The sequence below is a fragment of the Hippopotamus amphibius genome, chromosome 3, assembly GCF_030028045.1.
Source record: "Hippopotamus amphibius kiboko isolate mHipAmp2 chromosome 3, mHipAmp2.hap2, whole genome shotgun sequence".
NCBI classification, from domain to species: Eukaryota; Metazoa; Chordata; class Mammalia; order Artiodactyla; family Hippopotamidae; genus Hippopotamus; species Hippopotamus amphibius.
Genome location: NC_080188.1, coordinates 54,939,368 through 54,961,993, shown reverse-complemented (window position 1 = coordinate 54,961,993; position 22,626 = coordinate 54,939,368). Strand labels below are relative to the sequence as shown.

Genomic DNA, 22,626 nt, shown 5'->3' with positions numbered 1-22,626 from the left:
ATCATTTTGTGGTTTAATATTTTTAGAAAAGACGAAAGGCTAACAAACTTGCTACCACTTTTCAAAATATAAATAAAATAAAAATGCTAGTAAAACTCACAATGAATCCAAAGATGACGGTGGAAAAGAAACCACCAATGAATCCTTCCCAAGTCTTTTTAGGAGACAACTGAAAAAGGCCAAATAAAATTAGAAACAGTTACTGCCCTCACAAAACACATAGATACATATGTTCCATGAACTCCCATAGTACCTTGTACAACTCACCTTTTTTCCTTACTGGAAAGGCTTTGCAACCCTTTTTCCTTCAGTCCATGATTAAGATTTATTTGTGCAGATCCCTCTAGTAGAGTCTAACATATATAAGGCTTTCAGACATCTGACATATCGTGAATATCTGTTTCTGTAAATAGCCTCAATTTGTTTTCTCACTCAGAGGACTGTACTCTATGCTGAAATAATTGTCCCATGATGTTTATGCTTATATAAACACCCAGAATAATGTAATAAGGATGACGTATTCATTCTAAGTATACGTGGTCTTGTGTGTATGTCAATGCTACTCTCTCACTCTGTTCCAGCTTCCCCCCACCTTCCCCGCAGCCCCCCCAACCCCCCACCCCCCGTGTCTTCAAGTTCATTTTGTTCTGCATCTCTATTCCTGCCCTGCCACTAGGTTCATCAGTACCATTTTTCTAGATTCCATATATGAGTTAGCATATGGTATTTGTTTTTCTCTTTCTGATTTACTTCACTCTGTATGACAGACTCTAGGGCCATCCACCTCACTACAGATAGCTCAATTTCATTCCTTTTTATGGCTGAAGAATATTCCACTGTGTATATGTGCCACGTCTTTATCCATTCATCTGTCAATGGACACTTAGGTTGCTTCCATGTCCTGTCTACTGTAAATAATGCTGCAATGAACACTGTGGTACATGTATCTTGTAGAATTATGGATTTCTCTGGGTATATGCCCAGTAGTGGGATTGCTGGATCATATGGGTAGCTCTATTTTTAGTTTTTTAGCTACTGGGAAGCTGCTGCAGAACACAGGGAGATCGGCTTGATGCTCTGTGAAGACCTAAAGGGGTGGGATAGGGAGGCTGGGAGGGGGGCTCATGCGGGAGGGGATATGGGGATATATATACACATATATCTGACTCACTTTGTTGTACAGCAGAAACTAACACAATAGTTACTGTAAAGCAATTATACTCCAATAAAGATTTTTTTAAAAAGTATACATGGTCTGTGTTCACCTACTACTGATCAAAAATAAAATGACTATAACAAGACATGGACACTGCAGCACCCTGGGTTTTCATACATTCCCAAATGCCATGCTTACAACAGACCTCTCTCCCCACAGCTCTAGGTACAGTATTTGCCCCACAAGTATGCACATATCCTCCCTCCTCTGGTCACAACATACGTCTTTCTCCATGAAGAAAGAAACATACTCGGCCTCTGAGAATAGATACTGTCTGTTTCAGATTCTGGCTACTGTTTATTAGTCCATGGAGCATTCAGGGAGAGAAATCTGGAGGTGAGTCTAGAACCTGGTGAAGCGGGGGCAGGAGAGGACAGTGCCCAGTGCCTGAGGCGCTCTGTAAGATAAGGACTCAGTACAGGGCTACGATTATCAGGAGATCACTGAGGGCCTCTGTAATAATTCTTTCAGTGGATCAATGAGGACAGAAGCCAAATAAATATCAGAGGGAAGTTTCTGAGATAGAAATGGGTGATGTGCTAACGACATGCGATCTCGTCCTGAAGTTTATGAAGTGCAAAGCCCTTCTTGACCAATCTGACAATTCCGCCATAGAGAACTGACTGATATACACTGGCTCCTAGGATAATTCAGTATTATTGTCATGAACTAGAAGTTGACTCAAATTCAGAAGTGCCAGGTGATTATTTTAAAGATAGTTCATCAAATTAAATTGACATATCATATTGATTTAAGGGTTAACTTGCTTCATTACATCTGGGTATATTATACAACTAATTCAGTGTGGTAATTCACTACAAATTGATGTTCAAAATCAGACAGTGGAGATTCTTCTACAGCCTCTGAGGGCTCCTAAGCCAACAGCTTCTCAGCTGGTGTAAAGACTACTTCACCACTTGCTTTTGTGCTGAAGTAGCTTTAGAAACTTTAGAAATGTATATAGTTTCCTGGTCAGTATCCCTACAGCTCACCTTGATGCTGTGTGCTGGACTCCCACGTGGGGAAGAATTTAAGGAAAGTGTTTTTGAAGGACAGGCAGTCCACGCACTCCTCTGGAAATGATAAACTATCCTTACATCGCTCTGAACAAACAGGTTTTCTATCTGAACAACTGTCTCAGTCCCTCCATAAATGCCTTCATGTAATTACCTCAAAATAACCAATTAATGCATTTGTGGGAATGTTATAAAAGACTCTGCCCAATATATGAACTGAGTGAATCCTACATAAAGCCCCACCATGGAAAGCTTTTTTATTTTTATTTTTTAAGGAAATCAGTTCTAGAAAAAGTTCTGTTTTTCCACGAGGAGTTGACTTCGCTCTTTCTTCCTCAAGATGGGAACTGTGTAAATTACTTCACTTCCTTCTTTGCCTCCACTGACTGTAAACAGAATGAAATCTAAGGCAAAACAGCATGGTCTCCTCATGTGTATTTTCCTGTCCTTTATCTTCACTTTTCCTTATGAGCTGCATCATTCATCAGTGTTTTCTTGTAGGACCTCAAAAAATTTTTTTGAAATGAACTTGGGTATAAAAGTCTTACAATGGACATGAGTATGTGATGATGGTATCATATACACTCTCAAACAATTTGGTAAAGGAGGAGATAAATGAGATGCCTTGAGGGGAAAGCAGAGTCAAGGACAGGCCAGTTTAGAGGGTTGCTGGAAAGCAGAATAAAGAACCGCATAACAGCCAAGGGAAAGAAACCAGCGGAAAGATGACATGAGCCTTCACGGGAAAGGATAAATGACCTAGGAGCCAAGAGAGTATGTGATGAAGAACCCAGATGGAATCACTGGGAAATACAGATCACTGCCCTCTACACTGTGGCTGCTGAGGGCTGCTAAGGAAAATCAGAGCACCTTGGAAATCAAAAATGGGCCACAGCAGCAAATTGTTAGGAATGTTCTCCAGTGGCTAATCTTTTAGATTATGATCACGGTTTGCTTGTGGTGTTTTTTCATTACCTTAATCAACGGAGTTCTTCCAAAAAAAAATCCAAAAAGGTAAGCAGTTATGTCATTGCAAATAACACTTGATATTGGAACAAGGAACCTTAAAAAAAAAAAAAAAAAAAGGGCAGAAAAAAGTCCTTGATTAAGTAGCAAATATTTACACAGGTTATGACTCATAATGAACCAATGCAATAACACTTTGGATTACACTGCAGCCTAGCCCAGAACATAACACGCGCTCCAAGACTGACACAATAAATACCAATCAAATTTGCCCATTTAGCAATTAAGCAGAGCAAAATCTATAAACATACTAGAAGAATACTGCTAATGAAAATATTCCATAATCAACTTATTTTAAAATTAAATGATCAATTTCTATAATTATGGACTTTCAATTTTCAGTTTTATGAGGAATGCCAACTAAAAACGGTCACTTGCCATCTGGCTCTGAAAGGATTAGGTCACTGGCCACTGCAGTCGCTGACCTTCAGCACACCCTGAAAGGAGTTCAGGGCGGAGATCAAGAATGAAGCACTCTGTGCTGTGGGAAAAAACTGGCAGAACAGGCCTTCAGAGAGTTAAATAGTTTTTAGGAGAAGATTTCATGAGCCCAGTTTCTTGCATCTTCTCATCTCTAGAAAAGTGCTGAAATCATTAACGGAGACATCTGCTCCTCGTGACCAGCAGAAGCCTTCTGCCAAGATGTGCGCTTGACGGCACGCATCCCCCTTCACTAAAATCCCGTATGACTGACCTCCCCTCCGACCTCTTTGGAGCAGTTCCTCAGAGCTATCTGAGAGGCTGTCTCCCAGGCTATAGTCCTCATTTGGCTCCAAATAAAATTTAACTCACAACTCTCACATCATGCATTTTTTTTCAGTCAACAGGAACAAGTTGCAATAGTATAAAGAATTTTTTAAAAGAAGCCTTTCGAAATAGAAATGAGTCATTTGTTCAGACAGAGTATAATCTGATAAACCTATACCAAGCTCTTAATGCAAATTCTTTCAGGAAAAATTATCAATTTTAATTCTGTCTTAGCCTATAGTTGCATTAAACCCTACTAACTGTTCAGAACTTACTAATTTCAGTAACTGCCTCCCATCAACGAAAAGTTTGTATATGGAAGACAATCTTAAAATGATTCCAATTATTTACACACACAGACATATCTTGGTTAAAAAAAAAACCACGAACCTGTCAAGGGAACAAATTTATCTTGAATAAACTCATCAATTATAAAAGATTTCAATTACTGTATTTTAAAAGGATGTGGAGAAAATATGGTCAAATTTCTTAAAATCTTAAGTTTTTCTCCACTCATTTTTTATTAATAATTGTTAAAAATAATAATTGTTATAATTTAAGCTAATTTTTAACGAATGAAATGCTTTCTGAATCTGCAACCCACTGCTTATACAGCAAGTAGCTCCAAATACCCAAAACCTGGACACCTACTCCTATATAAAGGCAGAGTAGAACTTACCCAACCTTCACCTAGAGAAAATGCATTGCCAGCAAATTGTTTGCTGAAAAGCAAACTTTCCCATTCTTTTTGCATCCCACATAAACAATACATTCTTTTTTAAACTCAATTCTTTGTTTAAAAAAACAAACAAAAAAAAGTCATATTAAGGTGTAGTAACACCTGAAAAAGTAATTAATTGTTTGGAGCTTTTATAAGGACTTTCTGCATTTTATTTGAAACCTGAATAAGGACGTTTTCCAGTTGTTAACAAGCATTTGTTTTCAGTTGTCAAATAGTAAGCAAAATTCAGTAAGCTATTTTAACGGAATAGAGCAACAGCAAATAGTACATTTTAGTAGAGATCTGTAAGACACTGTCCAATGTAAGAGAGCTTTAAAAGTGCCACGACATAAATATAAAGTAGCATAATACTGTCCCCTTACCATATCATGCCTTCAAACAGATTTTGGATGACAAGATGTGACTGAGTAACTGTGATCAGTAAAGTGACATGAGTCCATGCGAACTGTTAATAGCCCAACAATACAACAATTAGTGAACACAATGGATCAGCGCAGCCCACGAAGCAATTTTGAAACACAAATTTCTAACATGACTATTGGTCAAATTTCTTAAGACAGGGTCATACAAAATAAATGGTGTTAGTAAATTATATTCATTTTGGTGCCTACTGCAACCTGAAAACCATGAAAACATTTAACAAAGTAACCTTAGTTTATACACAGATGACATGCTAATAATACCAAGATACACTAAGTTTAAAAAGACATATTAAATAAACCATAATCTTGAATCATGAGATTAAAATGATAATGAGAAGTTTATGGTGTTACTATGGCATTTAGACAGGAACTAAAATTTTACTCTGACTCCATTCTCTAGTTACTAGAAATGCTAAAAATGATTTTTTCTCTGAGTTCACTATGGTAACATTTTCCCACAGTTATTTCTAACTTTAAATGATTCAAACCAGCAGGGATCAATTGCTCTTATACTCAATATTTTCATACTTGAAAGTTGATCTTCACAGCTCTGTTCAATGACAGTATTCCTCTTCAAATTTTCAAAGCCCTCTGTGTTTCATCAATTTCATCTGGCCTGAGAAATGGCCACTTTAGCTACCTTTAGCATCATTAGTATGAGTAGACTATGAACAAAATGCACTAATATTTCTATATATTAGTCTCATAATTTTTACTGGAAGTTATAAAATGACTGAAATTCTTAGGATTTTGATTTATTCATAATAAATCTATTTTCCATTTCAGCAAACAATATATTATATATATAAATTTTAATTTTCATCTGCTTAAGCAATCCTTCTCTTAAACAATCCTTCTATTAAACAATCCTTCATCTGCTTAAACAAACTTCTCTTTTACCCTGATTGCTTCAAAATGCATAAGTGATTTTTTCCAGTAGGCACCGTTTATATTTTCACAGCAGATTCCATTATTTCTAATTTGTCTTGATGGGTTCTAGATTTTCACTGAGAATTTTACTCTTCCCTCTCAAGATCCCCAGAAATCAGAAATGTAAGAAATACTACAGTTTCCAATAATGGTGCTCAGCAGGATGTCTTAATGGAGAAAAGCAAAGCATGAAGAATAGGAAATATACCCCAAATCCAAAACAAGCCTTACTGATACACGAATTCACAGATCTAAATACTACATTTTGCATTTTACAGTCTTATAATTAGCTACCTTTTAAGGAAATAAGAGAAGGTCATCATGTACAGTGATAAAACTTCATAAAACACTGAACACTGTTCCATTATACGCTGAATGAAATATCTTTGGCCAAAAAGAATCATGTGACTGTATAACTAACCATAGCTACCAAGAAAATGTAAGCTCTGTTCCCCTCATGCCCAGGCTAAGAGCAAGTAAACATAGCTACTTTCCATACAAAAAAACGGTAGATGTTTCTGAGACTTACTGTTAAGGAGGCTATGGAAACACCTCAAATTTCTACAAATTTAGGGAATCTAAATACTTGATTTTAATTTCTAGCCTTTGAAAATATTCAAAGAAAAAGGTTTTAGGAAACTTTGGGAACAGTTAAAATTTTTAAATCCTCAAAAAATTTTCAACTTCAACTTTTTATATATAATAAAATTCATCCACAATTCAAATATTCCTCACAATTAGGCAATCAGCAGATTAGATTATATCTTCTCACCACAGAAAAAAAATAAAGGTGAAGGTTTTTATTAAATATAGTGACTAAAGAATAATGGTTAATACACACCATATAAAACTGCAGACGATAATGTTTCTTCACCAAGCTCAGCACAAACATGCAGAAACCTGTTCAAGAACAAAAAAATGTGTGCTTGTTGTATACTGTGTTTCAAAGTTTAAGATTCACTGAGCTCATATAAGCCAAATTTATATACCACACCTAGCTATACTTCAGCTACTCACTCGTATGCTATTTCTCCCATCACCTACTCTTACATTAAGCATTTTAAGTAAAAGTTCCTTGATGGAAGTGATCCTGTATTCGCCAAAACGCCTAATACAGTCCACAGCACAAATTCAATAAATATTTCCTGCATTAATTAAGTGAATTAGTCCCTTGCTAATGTGTGGACATGGAAAAACAGATCCTGAATTTCAGTTCACTAAAATTTATTTGCTATATCAATCCATCAAATATATGTGTAGATGTTTCAATCTCTACATAATATAAAAATTAATAATAATTATTATGGCAGCTAACACCTACTGAACACATACCATGTTCCAGGCTCATGTCTAAGCATTTTACAAGTATGAACTCATTTAACCCTTCCAACATTCCTATGATGCAGGTAACTATTATTATCTCCATTTTACAGATGAAGAAAAATGCACAAAGGACTGAGGATCACGAGGCTAGAAAAGAGTAACCCCCTGAGTCCTAATGACCCTCAAGAATCATGTGGCTCCATAAACTATCATTAGCAACATTCAGGTTAAGAGTGAGCTGAAATTTCTCAGATCCACGTGATAGTAATTACAGTAAAACCTAATACTCAATGATTTTGCAACGTACAAATGGTATTTATATTCCTGTTTATGTCCTACAAAATTTTTATCATAAAAATTTTTAAAAAATTTACCTAATGAAATCTAATAATCATATACTAAATCATGGGGGGCAATATGAAGCACTTTTTGCCCAATATATCAGTAAAATTCAAGGATAAATTTTTCTTTTACATAAGTAGATATCAGAAACGCATAAGCCAAGTTTAATTTCAGCTAAACATTCTATTCTGCAATATCTTTAGAGACTGGGTTCTCTGAGATAGAAAACGAACTTCACCTAATCTATCCCATATGAAATAAATACTAGACTTTGTATATCCAAGTTGTACTTACCACGGCAACTCCACCTACTAGAGTAAGCAAGATTGATACTGCTCTGACTAGAGCAAAGAATCAAACAGCAGCTGCCTGCAGCTATTTTCTGATGACCAATTTGCAATGTCAGCTCAAAGCATTATGAAAAAGGAAGGGAATGCATCCTGGCTCCCAGACCCTACCTCATCTCCTATTTGTCACCTATAGAATCTGACTGGTTGAACTGAGAAAAGAAATATGGAAACATTTTCTGAGTAGAGGCAAACTGACAACCATATGTCACCTTCTTGAGAAAAAGAAAGGAAGCAGCGTGGGGGGAGGGGATTAAAACATGGATTTCATGGTATTGGAATCACCAGTTGCATAAAAGACCTCTTTAAAAATCACTGCTTTTAAATTTTTCTTCAGTAGCAGGTAGATTTATTTTGTGGCTTAAGTAGTAATGAAATGTGCATGCTGCTTTACGCCACGGGTCCATGGTTAAAGGCGAATGTGGACTGGACCTGGTTCAGAGGCTAATGGGGTAAGAGCAAAGCAGAGGCAAGACAGACACTCTGGAAGCTGCCCTTCTGTCCAAACAGACCCCTCTGCTCTCCCAGCACAGCCTCGGGAACGTCTTAACTTCATAAACTATGAATTATCTCCTCACAAATACTAGTCCAACATGTATGGTTTTTCTTTTCCTTGAAATTATATAATACCGTTCACCCTTAAGCATTTCTTCAAACAAAATTACCAGCAGACTCATTCAATAGTTTCCTAATGATGACTTGGCAACTCACTTTTACCTGATCCAATTTCACTGTGAAATCAACCAGTAACAATGCAGCTTTTTAGGGTGCTCTAATAAAGGATGTAATTATCTGACTCCTGGATACAATAAAATAATACAGTTCTCTGAACTTGGAAGAGAAGGATGTAAAGTGTTTTCCTAGCATATCTAAGGTTAAATATTCTTTTCAAAGAAAGAGAATCCAAAAAAGAAACACATAAATTTACTTTTCCTTTCACAACCATCTAGCTACACGTATATTTCATGTTTAAATGCATAAAAATATATACACGCTATAATTCAATAAATCTGTGGAAAGGATCACTTTATACGTTTAGATCCATAGTTTTACTTTTCCCCCAATTAACAAAGAACATTTTTGTACGGTTATATTTCCACTTACAGAGTGAAGTAAGTCAGAAAAAGAAAAACAAATATCATATATTAACGCATATATGTGGAATCTGAAAAAATTGGTATAAATGATCTTATTTACAAAGCAGGAACAGAGACACAGACGTAGAGAACAAATGTATGGATACCAAAGGGGAAGAGGGGGGTGGGATGAATTGGGAGATTGGGATTCACATATATATAGATATATACTACTGATACTATGGATAAAATAGATAACTAATGAGAACCTACTGTATAGCACAGGGAACTCTACTCAGTGCTCTGTGGTGACCTAAGTGAGAAGGAAATCCAAAAAAGAGGGGATATATATATACGTATAGCTGATTCACTTTGCTGTACAGTATAAACTAACAGTATTGTAAAGCAACTGTACTCCAATAAAAACTTTAAAAAATAAAATAAAATCATAGGATTTGTTACACTATTATAAATAAAAGTATTCATTGACAAAGCTTCCTAACATACAGTTCTTGATACATAATTATGTTTAGTTACACTTACTAATCACCATTTATATACACAGCACTGTGCCTGGTGCTATCCATGCAAAGATGTGTATATCCTGTTGCCCAGTATCAAGGAGGTCCCAGGTGGTTAGCGAGATCCAGGTACCCGGTAGACTAAAGCGAGGTATATTCCAAAAGAACGAGATTTCTAAAGGAGTCAGGAGGAGTGAAGGGGAAAAAAGGACACTGAAAAGTCCAAAAGATGGGATAGAGGAAATTTCAGGAAAAATGGACAATAGAAAAATATTTATTGAACACTTAAGATGCACCAGCCACAAGACAGAAAATATGGATAAGATAGTCATTCCACTCAAGGAGTTCATAATCTAGTTGAAGAGACAGAAAATATAAAGAAATGATAAAGTTTTTTAAAAATTTCTTATTGGTCATTAACCAATTCAGTAAAACACATGCAGTCCTTAACTCAAAACACAAATTAAGATGGACGCAGAATTAAATACTGGAGCTTACTGACTCACCGCTTACTCTTTCACGTGGCTGGATTTTTCACTACACTTGCCTAACTAATCAAAACTGAAATGTTTCAAACATCATGTTCAACAAACTCAGAAGCACACTGCATTACCTGTGCCCACACTCTGACACTAGAATACAACTGAGTTGTTTAAAAGAAGTTTGAACATGTGTTGTAGAAATTCACACAAACTATTATATTAGGTAAAAGAGAGAAAAGTTTTCTCTTAATCTGCATGGTGAGTTTAAGGTACAGAACCAGACTGATATGTGTACAGATTCTATTTGTTTTTTCTTTTTTTTAAGAAGCTCTTTATTGGAGTATAATTGCTTTACACTGTTGTGCCAGTTTCTGCAGTACAACAAAGTGAATCAGCTGTATTTATACATATACCCACACATCCCCTCCCTCCCATGACTCCTTCCCATCCTCCCTATCCCACCCCTCTAAGTCATCACCCATCATCGAGTTGATTTCCCTGTGTTATGCAGCACCTTTCCACTAGCTATTTTATATTCGGTTGTGTATATATGTCAGTGTTACTCTCTCACTTTGTCCCAGCTTCCCCTTCACCCCCTACCCCATGCCTCAAGTCCATTCCCTACATCTGCATCTTTATTCCTGCCCTGTCACTGGGTTCATCAGTACCATTTTTTTAGATTCCATATATATAAGTTAGCATACGGTATTTGTTCTTCTCTTTCTGGCTTATTTCACTCTGTATGACAGACTCTAGGTCCATCTACCTCAGTACAAATAACTCAATTTCATCCCTTTTTATGGCTGAGTAATATTCCATTGTATATATGTGCCACATCTTCTCTTTCCATGCATCTGTTGATGGGCATTTAGGTTGCTTCCATGTCCTGGCTATTGTAAATAGTGCTGCAATGATAATTTAAAAATTGTAAGTGGTCTTGGAGATGCAGTCCTTTATGAATAGTTATTTGTGACATCTTTCAAAGATCTCATCAACATCCTTTGAGATAAGAGATATTCAGGAAGTTTGGAAAAAATTTTTAATCATGCATTAATTTCAGCTATAATTTAGTCTTTTATGTCCCTTGATTTTTCTAATTCAAAGTATTATATTCGAGTCTTAATTTCTCCTTAAGGGTTTTTTGAAAGAAGTCAAAATAGTTATCCATGCACAAACACAAGCAAAAAAAACCACCCACTAAACTTAATATGCCTTTAATATGCCTATCACTGGTTGGCTAAAGAGATCTTAAGGTGATGATATTAAGAGTCCAATATCTTAAGCTTATTCATCCATCATTACTAAACATATAATCACATGGTTGCTCTGGTTTCTAAAGAGCCCCAAATCCAAACCACCAAAATCTTTTTAAAATATATCTAGACTCTAGAGAAAATATTGTTCCTATGATTTTCTTTTTGCTATCAGTCAAATTCATTTTACAACAAAATTATCTAAGTGTCAAAATGACTTCCAGGTCCTAGTCAGTCAGTGAGTCATCTGGTATGATATTAAACAAGGCATTTAATGTGGTGGGTCTTGGTGAGCATGTCAGACCTGGATATATGTAAATTTTATTTTAATAAAATTCTATGTCAGTGAAAGAGCTTGTGTTGCCTCTGCTTTTTAAGTCTGCTAAGTCCTATAGAAGTCATTTGACCACTGCAGAACTAAAATTCAGACAGGACCCTTGGAATGTTGTTTAACGAGGAGAATTCCAGAGATTTTTCACAGCATAGTTTGAGAGAAAGGTACAAATATCTCAACAGACCACACTTTCTATTTCCTCACTCCTGTTTTAAAGTCTAACTTCCCTTGCTAGACTAAGCTCATGAATGTTGCTAATCTCTTCAAGAATCAAGGTAAGGTGTTAAGACCCAGCAACCAAAACACTGACGCTGAAAAAAAAAAATCTCTAAAAAGCACTGTGTGTGGATGTGCATGTTCTCAGCCTCTTGATCATTCATACAGTAAGTGTGTAGTGCAAACCTAAATGCCAGACCCTATGCTAAGCACTGGGAATCAAAAAAACAAGAGAAACACAAAGTGGGTGCTTACGGTCCTTTAATAGGACCATATTTAGGACACATGTAAAATGATCAACAGATATAGAATACTACACATAATTTCTATTGGAAGTTTCATCTCTTAACTCAGTAGCTCCTAGCTTACTATAAAGTTGTGTTTTACAGAAACAGACTCAAAGACAGAAAACAAACTTACCGTTACCAAAGAGGAAAGGGGGTGGGGAAGGGATAAATTAAGATTTGGGGGCTCACAGATACAACCCACTACATATAAAATAGATAAACAACAAGTGCCAACTGTATATAGCGCAGGGAACTATATTCAATACCCTGTAATAAACCAAAATGGAAAAGGACACACAAAAATATATATATACATGAATCACTTTGATGTATACCAGAAACTAACAACATTATAAATCAACTATGCTCCAGAAAAAAAATTGTAGGGGCTTCCTTGGTGGCGCAGTGGTTAAGAATCTGCCTGCCAATGCAGGGGACATGGGTTCAACCCCTGCTCCAGGAAGATCCCACATGCCGCGGAGCAACTAAGCCCATACGCTACAACTACTGAGCCCACACACTGCAACTACTGAAGCCCGCACACTTAGAGCCCATGCTTGCAACAAGAGAAGCCACAGCAATGAGATACTGGCGCACCGCAATGAAGACTACCCTCCGCTCACCACAACTAGAGAAAGCCCTTGCACAGCAACAAAGACCCAACGCTGCCAAAAATAATCAATCAATAATTTATTTTTAAAAAGTTGTGTTTTAAAAATACATTTGTGGGACTTCCTAAGTGGCACAGTGGTTAAGAATCCGCCTGCCAACACAGGGGACACGGGTCGATCCCTGCCCCAGGAAGATATCACCTGCCACGGAGCAACTAAGCCCGTGCACCACAACTATCAAGCACATGTGCTGCAACTACTGAAGCCCACGTGCCTAGAGCCCGTGCTCTGCAACGAGAAGCCATCGCAATGAGGAGCCCAAGCACCACAATGAAGAGTAGCCCCCGCTCGCTACAACTAGAGAAAGCCTGTGTGTAGCAACGGAGACACAACGCAGCCAATAAAAATAAATAAATTTATTTTAAAAAAACACTTGTAAGACTGTAATTATGTCAATATCCTTGTGTGATCTCACACTGTAATTTTTCAAAATATTACCACTGGTGGAAACTAAGCAAAGTGCATAAGGGATTCTCTATTATTTCTTACAACTGCATGGAAACATAATTATCTCAACAAAAAGTACATTCTAAGCCAGAAATTTTGGATGCAAAAGCAATTTTTAATAGACTATCATAAACAGCAATTGGTTTCTAAGATCAGCCTATAGTATTTTAAATTTTTAAAAAAATTTTCTCACCACGCCATGCGGCATGCAGGATCTCAGTGCCTGACCAGGGATCAAACCCCCACTCCTTGCAGTGGAAGCTCAGAGTTTTAACCACTGGATCACCAGGGAAGTCCCAGAATTATTTAAAATTTATAACCCTCTTAAGACTTAATATAAACCTCACGCCAGGCCTACATTATATTTAGTATGAATCAGAGCAACAGTTTCCTATCTTGTTACTCTATTAACGTCTCCCAACTCATCGTTCATTTAATTACAAATCTGGTTATATCATCTCTTAGCTTAAAATCCTCCAGTGGTTTCCCAGGGATAAAGCCCAAACTCTGCCCACAATACACAAAGCTTCTCAAGATGGGGCTCGGGCCTACCTCTGCAACCTTCATGGTCCCAAACATGCCATCCTCTCTCATTCTAAAGACTGCACAGCTGTTTCCTCTACCTGGAATGCCCTGTCCCACTGTCCACCTGGCAAACACCTGGCTTGTTCTTTGCTTTTCACGACAAGTCATCTCTTTTCCAAGGTCTTCTATGGCCTTCTACCCCAGCAAAGCAAGCCCCTCCTTCCCTTCTTCATGCTCTTAGAGGTCCTTGTTCACATTCCAGAAATGAACTAGGGGACACATGTCTCAGCAGTTGCAAGACCCTGGCCTTGCAACTGGCCTATTTTCCTCCGTATCCTTAGCACCACGCACAGTACTGGCACTCGGAAAGCACTCAAATGTTTTAGAAGAACAACACTGATGACTTTCAATGAGCCTCCATGACTCTATAAAAGAGCAAGTGGTAAGCTACATCTATAGTAGACATCAGTTAGAAAAAAGAAGAAATACTGATTTTATTTTATAAAAGTAGAGTCAGAAATTTTAGGGGATGAAGAAATGACTAAAAAAGGGTTGGTTGGGAGGCTATCACATATACAATGTTATAAAAAGAAATGAGAAAGAAAATAAATTACATTGTCTCTACTCTCTCAATTGAGAAGTTATTTTCCAGTGTAAGTTACAGCAAATGCAAAGGGAAAGTAAACCAAGGAAATAGTAGTTGCCTTATTTTTGGACATTCTATCCATCAGATTTTGCTATATGCACATCAACACAGATGTAACTATAGACACGCAAAAAGTGAGATAAGTTTAGATGTGCAGACATAAAACCACAAATAAGCTATGTTAAGTGGAAAAAAACAGGTGCAGTATGGCCTGCTCTCATTTGTGTAAAAAAAAAAAATGAGGGAAGAAGGATATAAACATATAAGCTTGAATTCTCAAAAATTGTCTAAATAGTGGTAGGAAGCCCCTGGACAGAGTAAATAAGGCTCTGAGGTGGGAGGGAGATATCATAGAATACTCCTTTTCAGTCTGAATTTTTACTGTGGGAATGTATTATGTTTTCATTTTAAAAACTAGCTTTGAAAAATCAACCTAGGTAAGGACTCTTGAGATGCTCAGCTTCTGGCACACTCCATATTCAGAGCTCAGGCATGGTGCTGAGAGGGCCATGCCCCACGGAGAGGCCACACTCGGGTGCCCCAGTCACCACCCAGCACTGACTGTGGCCGTGAGAGTAAGCCACCTCAGATGTCCCGCCCACTCAGGACACACATGACCAGCACTACTCCATCTGACTGCAACCAGAAGAGAGGCCCTGAGTTAGAACTGCCCAGTGAAGCCTAGTCAATCCACAGGACCAGGAGAAAAAATAAGTGGTTGTTTTAAGCCAAGGGAAAAATAAAATGCTAGTAAAGGATTTCTGTTTTTAAATGGCTGATTGTTCGTGTATTACATTTACTTCTCTTCCATTCTGGTAGCCCACTAGATCGTGTTAAAAGAAATTAAGGCAAAAACCCACAGGGCAAAGAGAACTGAAGAAATGTCAAGGAAAACAGAAGAGAAATGGCTATAAAATTTGCAAGCTGGAAAACCAACTGGATGATTTTCAGCAGACCTGAGAAATCAGGGACAACTCGAAGTATTTTCTAGAGAAAACTGAACAGGAGAGGCTCAGCAGAAGACAAGCTTAAGGCTTGGGCTTCTAAACTAGAAGACTATATACAAGTCTACTACTAGTAAGTGGTACCCTAGCCTAAGCAGTCAATTGTGAGAACAAAACAAAGATATTATTAGAAACGTATGAACATAAAACATTTACCGTCTAAGTGCATTTCCCAGGAAACTATAAGAGGCTATGCTGCAGAAGAATGAGGGTGTCATCCTAGAAACTGGAAGACACAGGAAAAGCCAAATCAGGAGGGGACAGCTGACAGCAGGCCTACAGGCAGCCAGTCCGCACAGGAACAAGACCCCAGAGGTCCCTGGGAGAGAGTTCTCCAGGAAAAAAGGGAACAAACAGATCGACTTTCTGATTTGTGTGAACATTTGAAAAAAATAACCAACAGACATGGGACAGACTCAAAAGGATTCCTACAGAGAAATTTATGAAGGTGCAAAAGACAAGGTGAAGAGCAGCTATTAAGGGCAGAAAAAACAAAAAGTTGTTAAAGAATGGAAATGTAATCAAAGATACCATCTCGCTCTATAGGAAGTGATATTTTAGGTACCTATTTAATAATATAAATAATGACAATAAGAAATTGAGTATGGAGGAGAGAGAGGTTATTACAGGAAGTCAATAGATAATGCCTAAAATAAATAAATAGGCATATTATTTAGAAAAATGAGAACAATCTAAGTGCTGGGGTGCATGGTTATTGTTTACATTATATGTCTTTTGATATTATCAGATTTTTTTAACTGATGGACATATGTTAATGACATGAATGATTTATATTTTAATTATTCCCAATTTCACTATTAAGTAATTAGAATAATTATATATTGAAGTTATTGTTATTACACTTTTCTTGCCAACAAGAAGTCTTGCCAGTATAAACAAAGACTGAGAAGGTACTGCATGCTTCTCTCCTGTAATAGTAAAGAACCCCTCCCAGAATCTACCTTACATTTAACAAAATAAATCAAACTTATTTGTTTGGTAAGTGAGCAAAGCTACTCAAAGTTTCTTCCTACCATGAAAAAAATGTCACAAATGTGCTTTAATGAACATTGAATCAGAGTCAAGCATATTCTCCAAAATTTTAGCTGTTAGCAGTCATAATTAATCTCTCTATAATCATGATTCTTCTAAACTGATTAGAATTTAAAATGAAATAACTACTTTGGAATGAGTAACTTCTTTTGCCCTTGAAAGAACAAAAATACTTTTCAATATCTATTTCTAAGAATGAAGATAGCTACATTCAGTAACTATTTCCAAGAATCTATTTCAGATATATCATTTATAATTTTAAAAAATTAAGTAATGGACTGAGAAAACTGGACTGAACAAAAAGCCTGAATGTAAAATAGGCAATTTCTTTAGGAAATCTAGGTCCTCTTGCCCCAAAAATGATTCTCTGAAAATTACCATTTTCATTTCAGATTGTATTTCATTCTCTGGCTTTCTAGAATCAGAAATAAAATAGAGGCCAAGATCTGAAGGGGTGTTTATTAAAGTTGAGCACCGTGAAAAAGATCATAATTACTGGATAAAAATGAAATACTTTTAAAGCACTGGACTTTCTTCCCCACACACTCTGGATATTTTTTGTTTAATGAGAAATGGAAGTCATCCATATTGTTTCAGTTTCTAAAACTGTATTAACTGAAAAAGGATTTGTTAATGAGAAACGCCTAAGAGGTAAAACAGTAACTATTAAGAGCTAAAGTGAAAACTCATAAATTTGATTTCCTCCTTTAAAAGTGAAAATAATGATAATAGTAAATATTTAAACAATGCCAGGTGCTGTTCTAAGTGCTTTACAAAGAAATTGAGGCACAGATAAATTAATTAAATTTCCCAAAGTTTATTCACCTAGTAAATGGTGCAACCAGGATTCATACTGGCAATGTGACCTACATATAAATAAATATATAATAAACCATATCAGGAAAACTAAGTACCCTGATTAATTCCATATGAAAACTCTATTTCCTAGAACAAATAAAGCAATATACATGTGACAGTTTCTTTGTAAATTATACTTGGTAAATAATCCATATATTTAAAAGTTCCTTTACTATCACTTGCGAAGAAAATTTTCAAATATATGGAGTGACTATTAAGCAAGTACTTTTTTTTTAAACCACCATTAGGGAGTAATTACTGCTTAAGACTGTGATCAAAGAAATAATTTTACACATGAGACATTTAAAAAGATGAGCTGCATTAAAAATGTAACAAATAAAGGATGTTATAAATTTAAATAACAAATAAAAATAAGCATGTTAACATATATTGGCTATGTATCAATAAAGACTATTTTCCTTAACTTACCTGCCAGATAGAGGGCAAATGATATAAATCTGTGGTAGCGAATGAGGAACTGAAGTTGCTCTTCTCTTTGAACAAATGTAGCAAAATAATCAGCTACAGTCTCTCCATAGAAAAAGTAGTTTACACACAGTAGAAAGTACCTATAATTTTTAAAACAATTAGCTTCTTTTTATTTGAATTTTTTTCCCCTCAAACGCAACAAAACTATTTTCTACAATTCGATGATGACACAAAGATCAAAACCAAGTTTAGAAGACCAATTTAAGATATATTCCACCAAAATGCTTTTTCCCTGTTTTAAACTTAATTTCAAACTCATCAGTCAACAAAAACTTACTGAACAGCTCAAGCCTTTATTCAGCTCAATATCTAACGCCAGAGACAGATAACCAGGAAACAATGTAGACAAGACTACACACACTCTGTCTTTCATACACTCTCAGGCACACATATACACAAAATTAAGTTGACAATGAAAATTCACTCTCAACTACTCACAGCTCTAATGCTTTTTAATAGTAAAGATCCTAAGCCAAATTCCCACCCGCCCGAAGGAAGATCAACAGGAAAAGAAGAGGTAATCTGACCTCTAGCCTCCCCCCACTGCCCCGCACACACTGGGGTTTTGCCCCCTCTTCTCAATCTCCAGATACACACTAGTTGAGCAGTGACTCAAAGAGGGTAGCAGTGGGGGATGGGAGCTAGCAGCAGGTAAAAATCTCCGGGAAAAAGTTTAAAACTTGGTAAGTGGCCTGTCCCTTCTCCCAGTTCTGGTATATCCTTTCCCCCAGGGAGAAGCTGAACCCATGAGGTTTTGCTGATGGGAGCATGTGTGAGTCAGGAAAAAAGGCTGAGAAACACAGCCTTAGGGTTCCTCCTGGACACCTCCTTAGAAGGGCAGAGTCCTAGGCAGCCAGGAGGGTAGCAGAAGAGGAAAGTGGCAGTTTCCCTCTGGTTCTCAAGAATGGAGTTAGACCCCACTGTTCCCAAAGGGAAGTATTTTAATTTTTATCAGCTGTATTACCATTTTTCGCTCTCCTACAATGGAAACTGCCTGTGATACCTCTGTAAGGTTATTAAAGCCTACTGTAGCCACCGATCCAACTTTTTGGACACTCTTCTCTAATAGGTATATACCTTCTGCTCAGGAGGGCCAGGAAGATCTCAGCACCTGTGGCACGTGCCTCCTCTGTCCCAGATCTAGAACCTGAAGGGTGCTGCTTCCCCAGCCCAGAACACTCTTCCCTATCCAAAGCTTGTCTCTATTTCAAGTAACAGTTTCTCTCTCACCTTCTCCACGAAGCCTCTGCAATCACTGGAGCCCATCTGGACCTACCTTTTTTCCCCCTACACTTAAAATCAATCCTGCACGGTTTAGCTTTTAATTACTCTCCAACTACCTAATCTACCTAATATTCCCTGTACACATCACCACTCATGAAGAAACTTTCCAGAAGGAAAAATTAAGTGTTAACACAACCAAGAAACTGTTTTTGATAACTGTAAACCCAAAAAGTGATTTGTTTGTTATAGTAAGACAGTGGCCTCTCTGGCTGATACTAATCAAACTACTATATTCAAAGACATGGCCTATTAGGTTAATTATGAATTATCATATTATTTTTCACGGTCAAGGTCCTGATAACTAAGAAACCTGGAAAGTTTTAAAAGTATATAAAACTTTAAATATCAAAATTATTTGGTGATTTTTATTTACTAATTTTACATGCATTTGTACATATACAATATTTCAGGGGCCTGAAATATTTGGCAGGGTGCCTTACACACTGACCCCATCCGAGTCTTTCTCTTCCCTCTGACTTCTCTCCTTGTTGCATGTCACAGGGCCCAGGGCCTGGAGGAGACCAAGCAAGAAGCAGCACCATCCCTCCTCTCACTGCCCTGCCGCCCCCCTCCCCAGGCCTATGGGGGCTTTAGAGGAGGTGGGCCAGCCTGCAGGGGTGGAGATGGCAGGGGAGAGGAAGACAGATATTCACCTTGGGCCTTCCCCTCCTGAATAAACCACTAATCACTAAAAAAAAAAAAAAAGACAAAAGAATCCCACAGCTATTTTCATATCTCATCTTGCAGTCTTTGTAGAGATATCAAATTTTGTGTGTGGTCTCATGTCAACTGTGGGAAAATAAAGCAAAAGATTACACATATTTGTAACATTTACAAAATGAAACTTTTTCTTAAAATTATAAAGGATATAAAAATGTGTCCAATATAATGCTGAGGTTTTTAAAAAAGAGGACAAGAATAGTGTATATATTCAATATAAATCAGGTATCTCTACAAAGAGTGAAAGATGAGATATGAAAATAGTTGTGTTGAAATGGGAGAGCTAAAGGTGATATTCTTCTTTCGAAATTCAATTTTATTCTTTTTATTTGTATTTCTTTAAAATCAATCTATAAGGTCAATTCCATGTTTACTCACTGACCAGGATGCTTCCTTACAAACTTTAGAAAAGAATCAGATTTTCATATCTGAAACAGTTTTAAGTCACTTACCAACTTAGTGTCCTAAACCAAGGTAGGTCATAAGAACGATAGACTCTGTAACCTATAGTGATAATCTCATGGAAGCATTTCACTTGGATGCCTAGAACCTGAAACCAAGAGAAAACATTAACATACATTTCTCAATGTTTACATTTATGCTTAATCATTTAATAAGTAGCTTGCTGTCACATGTATTTTAAAAATCTTCAGCCTATCCACTTCCAGTTATTCTAAATATCACAGCAAAAATTTAATATTAACTTTTCTATAATCAAGTGATATCCCAAAGAGGTAAGCAAACAATGTTTTATTCAAAAAGTCTGAGAGATCCTTCCCGGGGTAGGAGGTGGCACTAGTTCAGAGTTTAAGAGATACAGTCTGGTTGGGATCTCAGCTGACTAGGCTTTATCCCTCATTACTGCTTCATTTCGTAAGGCTGTCCATCTCAAGATGGATGGTCTTTCTGTCCATTTTGTTTCTTGAGTTATCCTAGGAAAATGATCATATGTGAAAGTTTGCTTGTATATATTTATTTTTAATCATACAACCTGGTATTTTTGCCAAGAATAAAGATACTATCAGGACAAATGGCTAAAATATCTTTACCCAGTCACCCAGGGGTTTGGGCAAGAGCTTTTGATTCTTCCCGCCATGCCAACTCTCCCATAGCCAGCTACACATATCTCTGATCAACTCAAGCAGTCCTTCCCTGGGAAATTATAAGCAGCCTTCAATATCTGCAGCTCCACTGGCCAGTCAAGTGAGTCTATGTGGTTCTGACTGCATAGTGTCCAATACACATGCCTAGTAAATGGGTTTATATTCATGAATCCCTTTCTGACGATTTATGTAGCTGTCCTTCAAACTGTTGCATCCACCAATCTGGGTAAAGGTAATTTCTGAGAATGTAGCATCACATCCAGCGTTTGGCTTAAGTCAATTCCAAGACTCTAACAGCAAATGGCAAGCTGAACACTCACCACCATAACCTAAGAGATTCAAACCTTTGTGAATATAGCAGACTAACTTTTCTAACCTCTAGAGAATATACCCAAGGGCTTGTTTTGCACAACCCTGGAGCTAAGAAAGGATTTTATATTTTTAAAGAGTTAAAAACAAAAACGAAGATTATATGACAGAGACATACGTGGCTCCTTAAAACCTAAAATACTACAATCTGGTCCTTTACAGAAAGTGCTAACCAAACTCTGCCAAAGAGTGTATCTCGGAATTTCTTTTTAAGATCACCACAAATTAGCTTTCACAAACCTACTGCCTAAGACATTCTTAAGCTGTTTTTCCCCACTATACCTAGTACATACATGTCCAATCACATACTTAAAAAAGTAATGGTGTCCCCTTAGCCACATGGTAAGAAAATATTATGCCAAACCACTATATACAGTTCTTTCAAGAAAAAGTCATAAATGTGTTATAAAGACAAGAGGAAATTTAAATAGTCCTTCAAATAATCTTTGTATATAATATCAAGTCATTTTTTAACAAAAATAATCACAGAATGGTGACAATGCTAGATGTTAAGATAAAATGGCAAAGCTATGCTATGTATAGAACCAAGGACTTTTAAAATATCAAATGCACTGATGCAGTTTCTATGAATACATTTGTTTGAGAATAATCATTAGCACTATATACGGTATTTCACTGAAAGGAGAAAAAAAGAATTTTTAACATCACACATATATATGTGGTTGTCACTTTTAGCTTACCAGTAGAATTAATATGGAACTGCTGGGAAAACAGAAAACAAGGAATTCAAAATAACAGAGTAAGAACTGGGTGATCACAGAGGAACGGACACGCCATGCCATCAATACTGGCAGCGATGCAATGGTAGGACTCTGTTGGTCCAATTAATGTGTTAGGAGCATTAATAAATAACAATTGATATGTAAATGCCTTCTCTGCTAGTTACTGTTTTTGTTCTCAAAGAGACATAGTCTTTCAGGGAGAACACACACAACTACAATACCATGTGCAAACTGCCACACGGATTTAAGCACAAGCAGACAAAAAACCTGTGGTGGGGGTGAGGATGGGCCAGCTGGGATGAAGGAGAAGGATACACAGAGTCATATACGTAGGAGAGGAGGAAGCTGTTAAGGGAACTACAAGTAGTCCCGAGTTGCTGGAAAACAAAGCTGGGGTGAGAAGTAGAGAGAGATGAGTCTGGTCACAGCATCAC

General features: G+C 36.9%; 1 protein-coding gene across 2 annotated transcripts in view; it reads right to left on the bottom strand.

Moving 5' to 3' along the window:
* CDS1 (CDP-diacylglycerol synthase 1) overlaps positions 1-22,626 on the bottom strand; it is an 85,611-nt gene that overhangs the window by 21,288 nt on the left and 41,697 nt on the right. The window contains exons 4-9 of one of the 2 annotated variants that reach the window (XM_057725824.1): positions 20,430-20,527; positions 17,914-18,053; positions 6,941-6,999; positions 5,110-5,192; positions 3,208-3,295; positions 101-169 (exon numbers count right to left, since the gene is read on the bottom strand). In XM_057725824.1, the coding sequence (XP_057581807.1) occupies positions 101-169; positions 3,208-3,295; positions 5,110-5,192; positions 6,941-6,999; positions 17,914-18,053; positions 20,430-20,527 (537 nt within the window). The remainder of the gene's footprint in view (positions 1-100; positions 170-3,207; positions 3,296-5,109; positions 5,193-6,940; positions 7,000-17,913; positions 18,054-20,429; positions 20,528-22,626) is intronic. The other variant, XM_057725825.1, reaches the window with a different exon arrangement.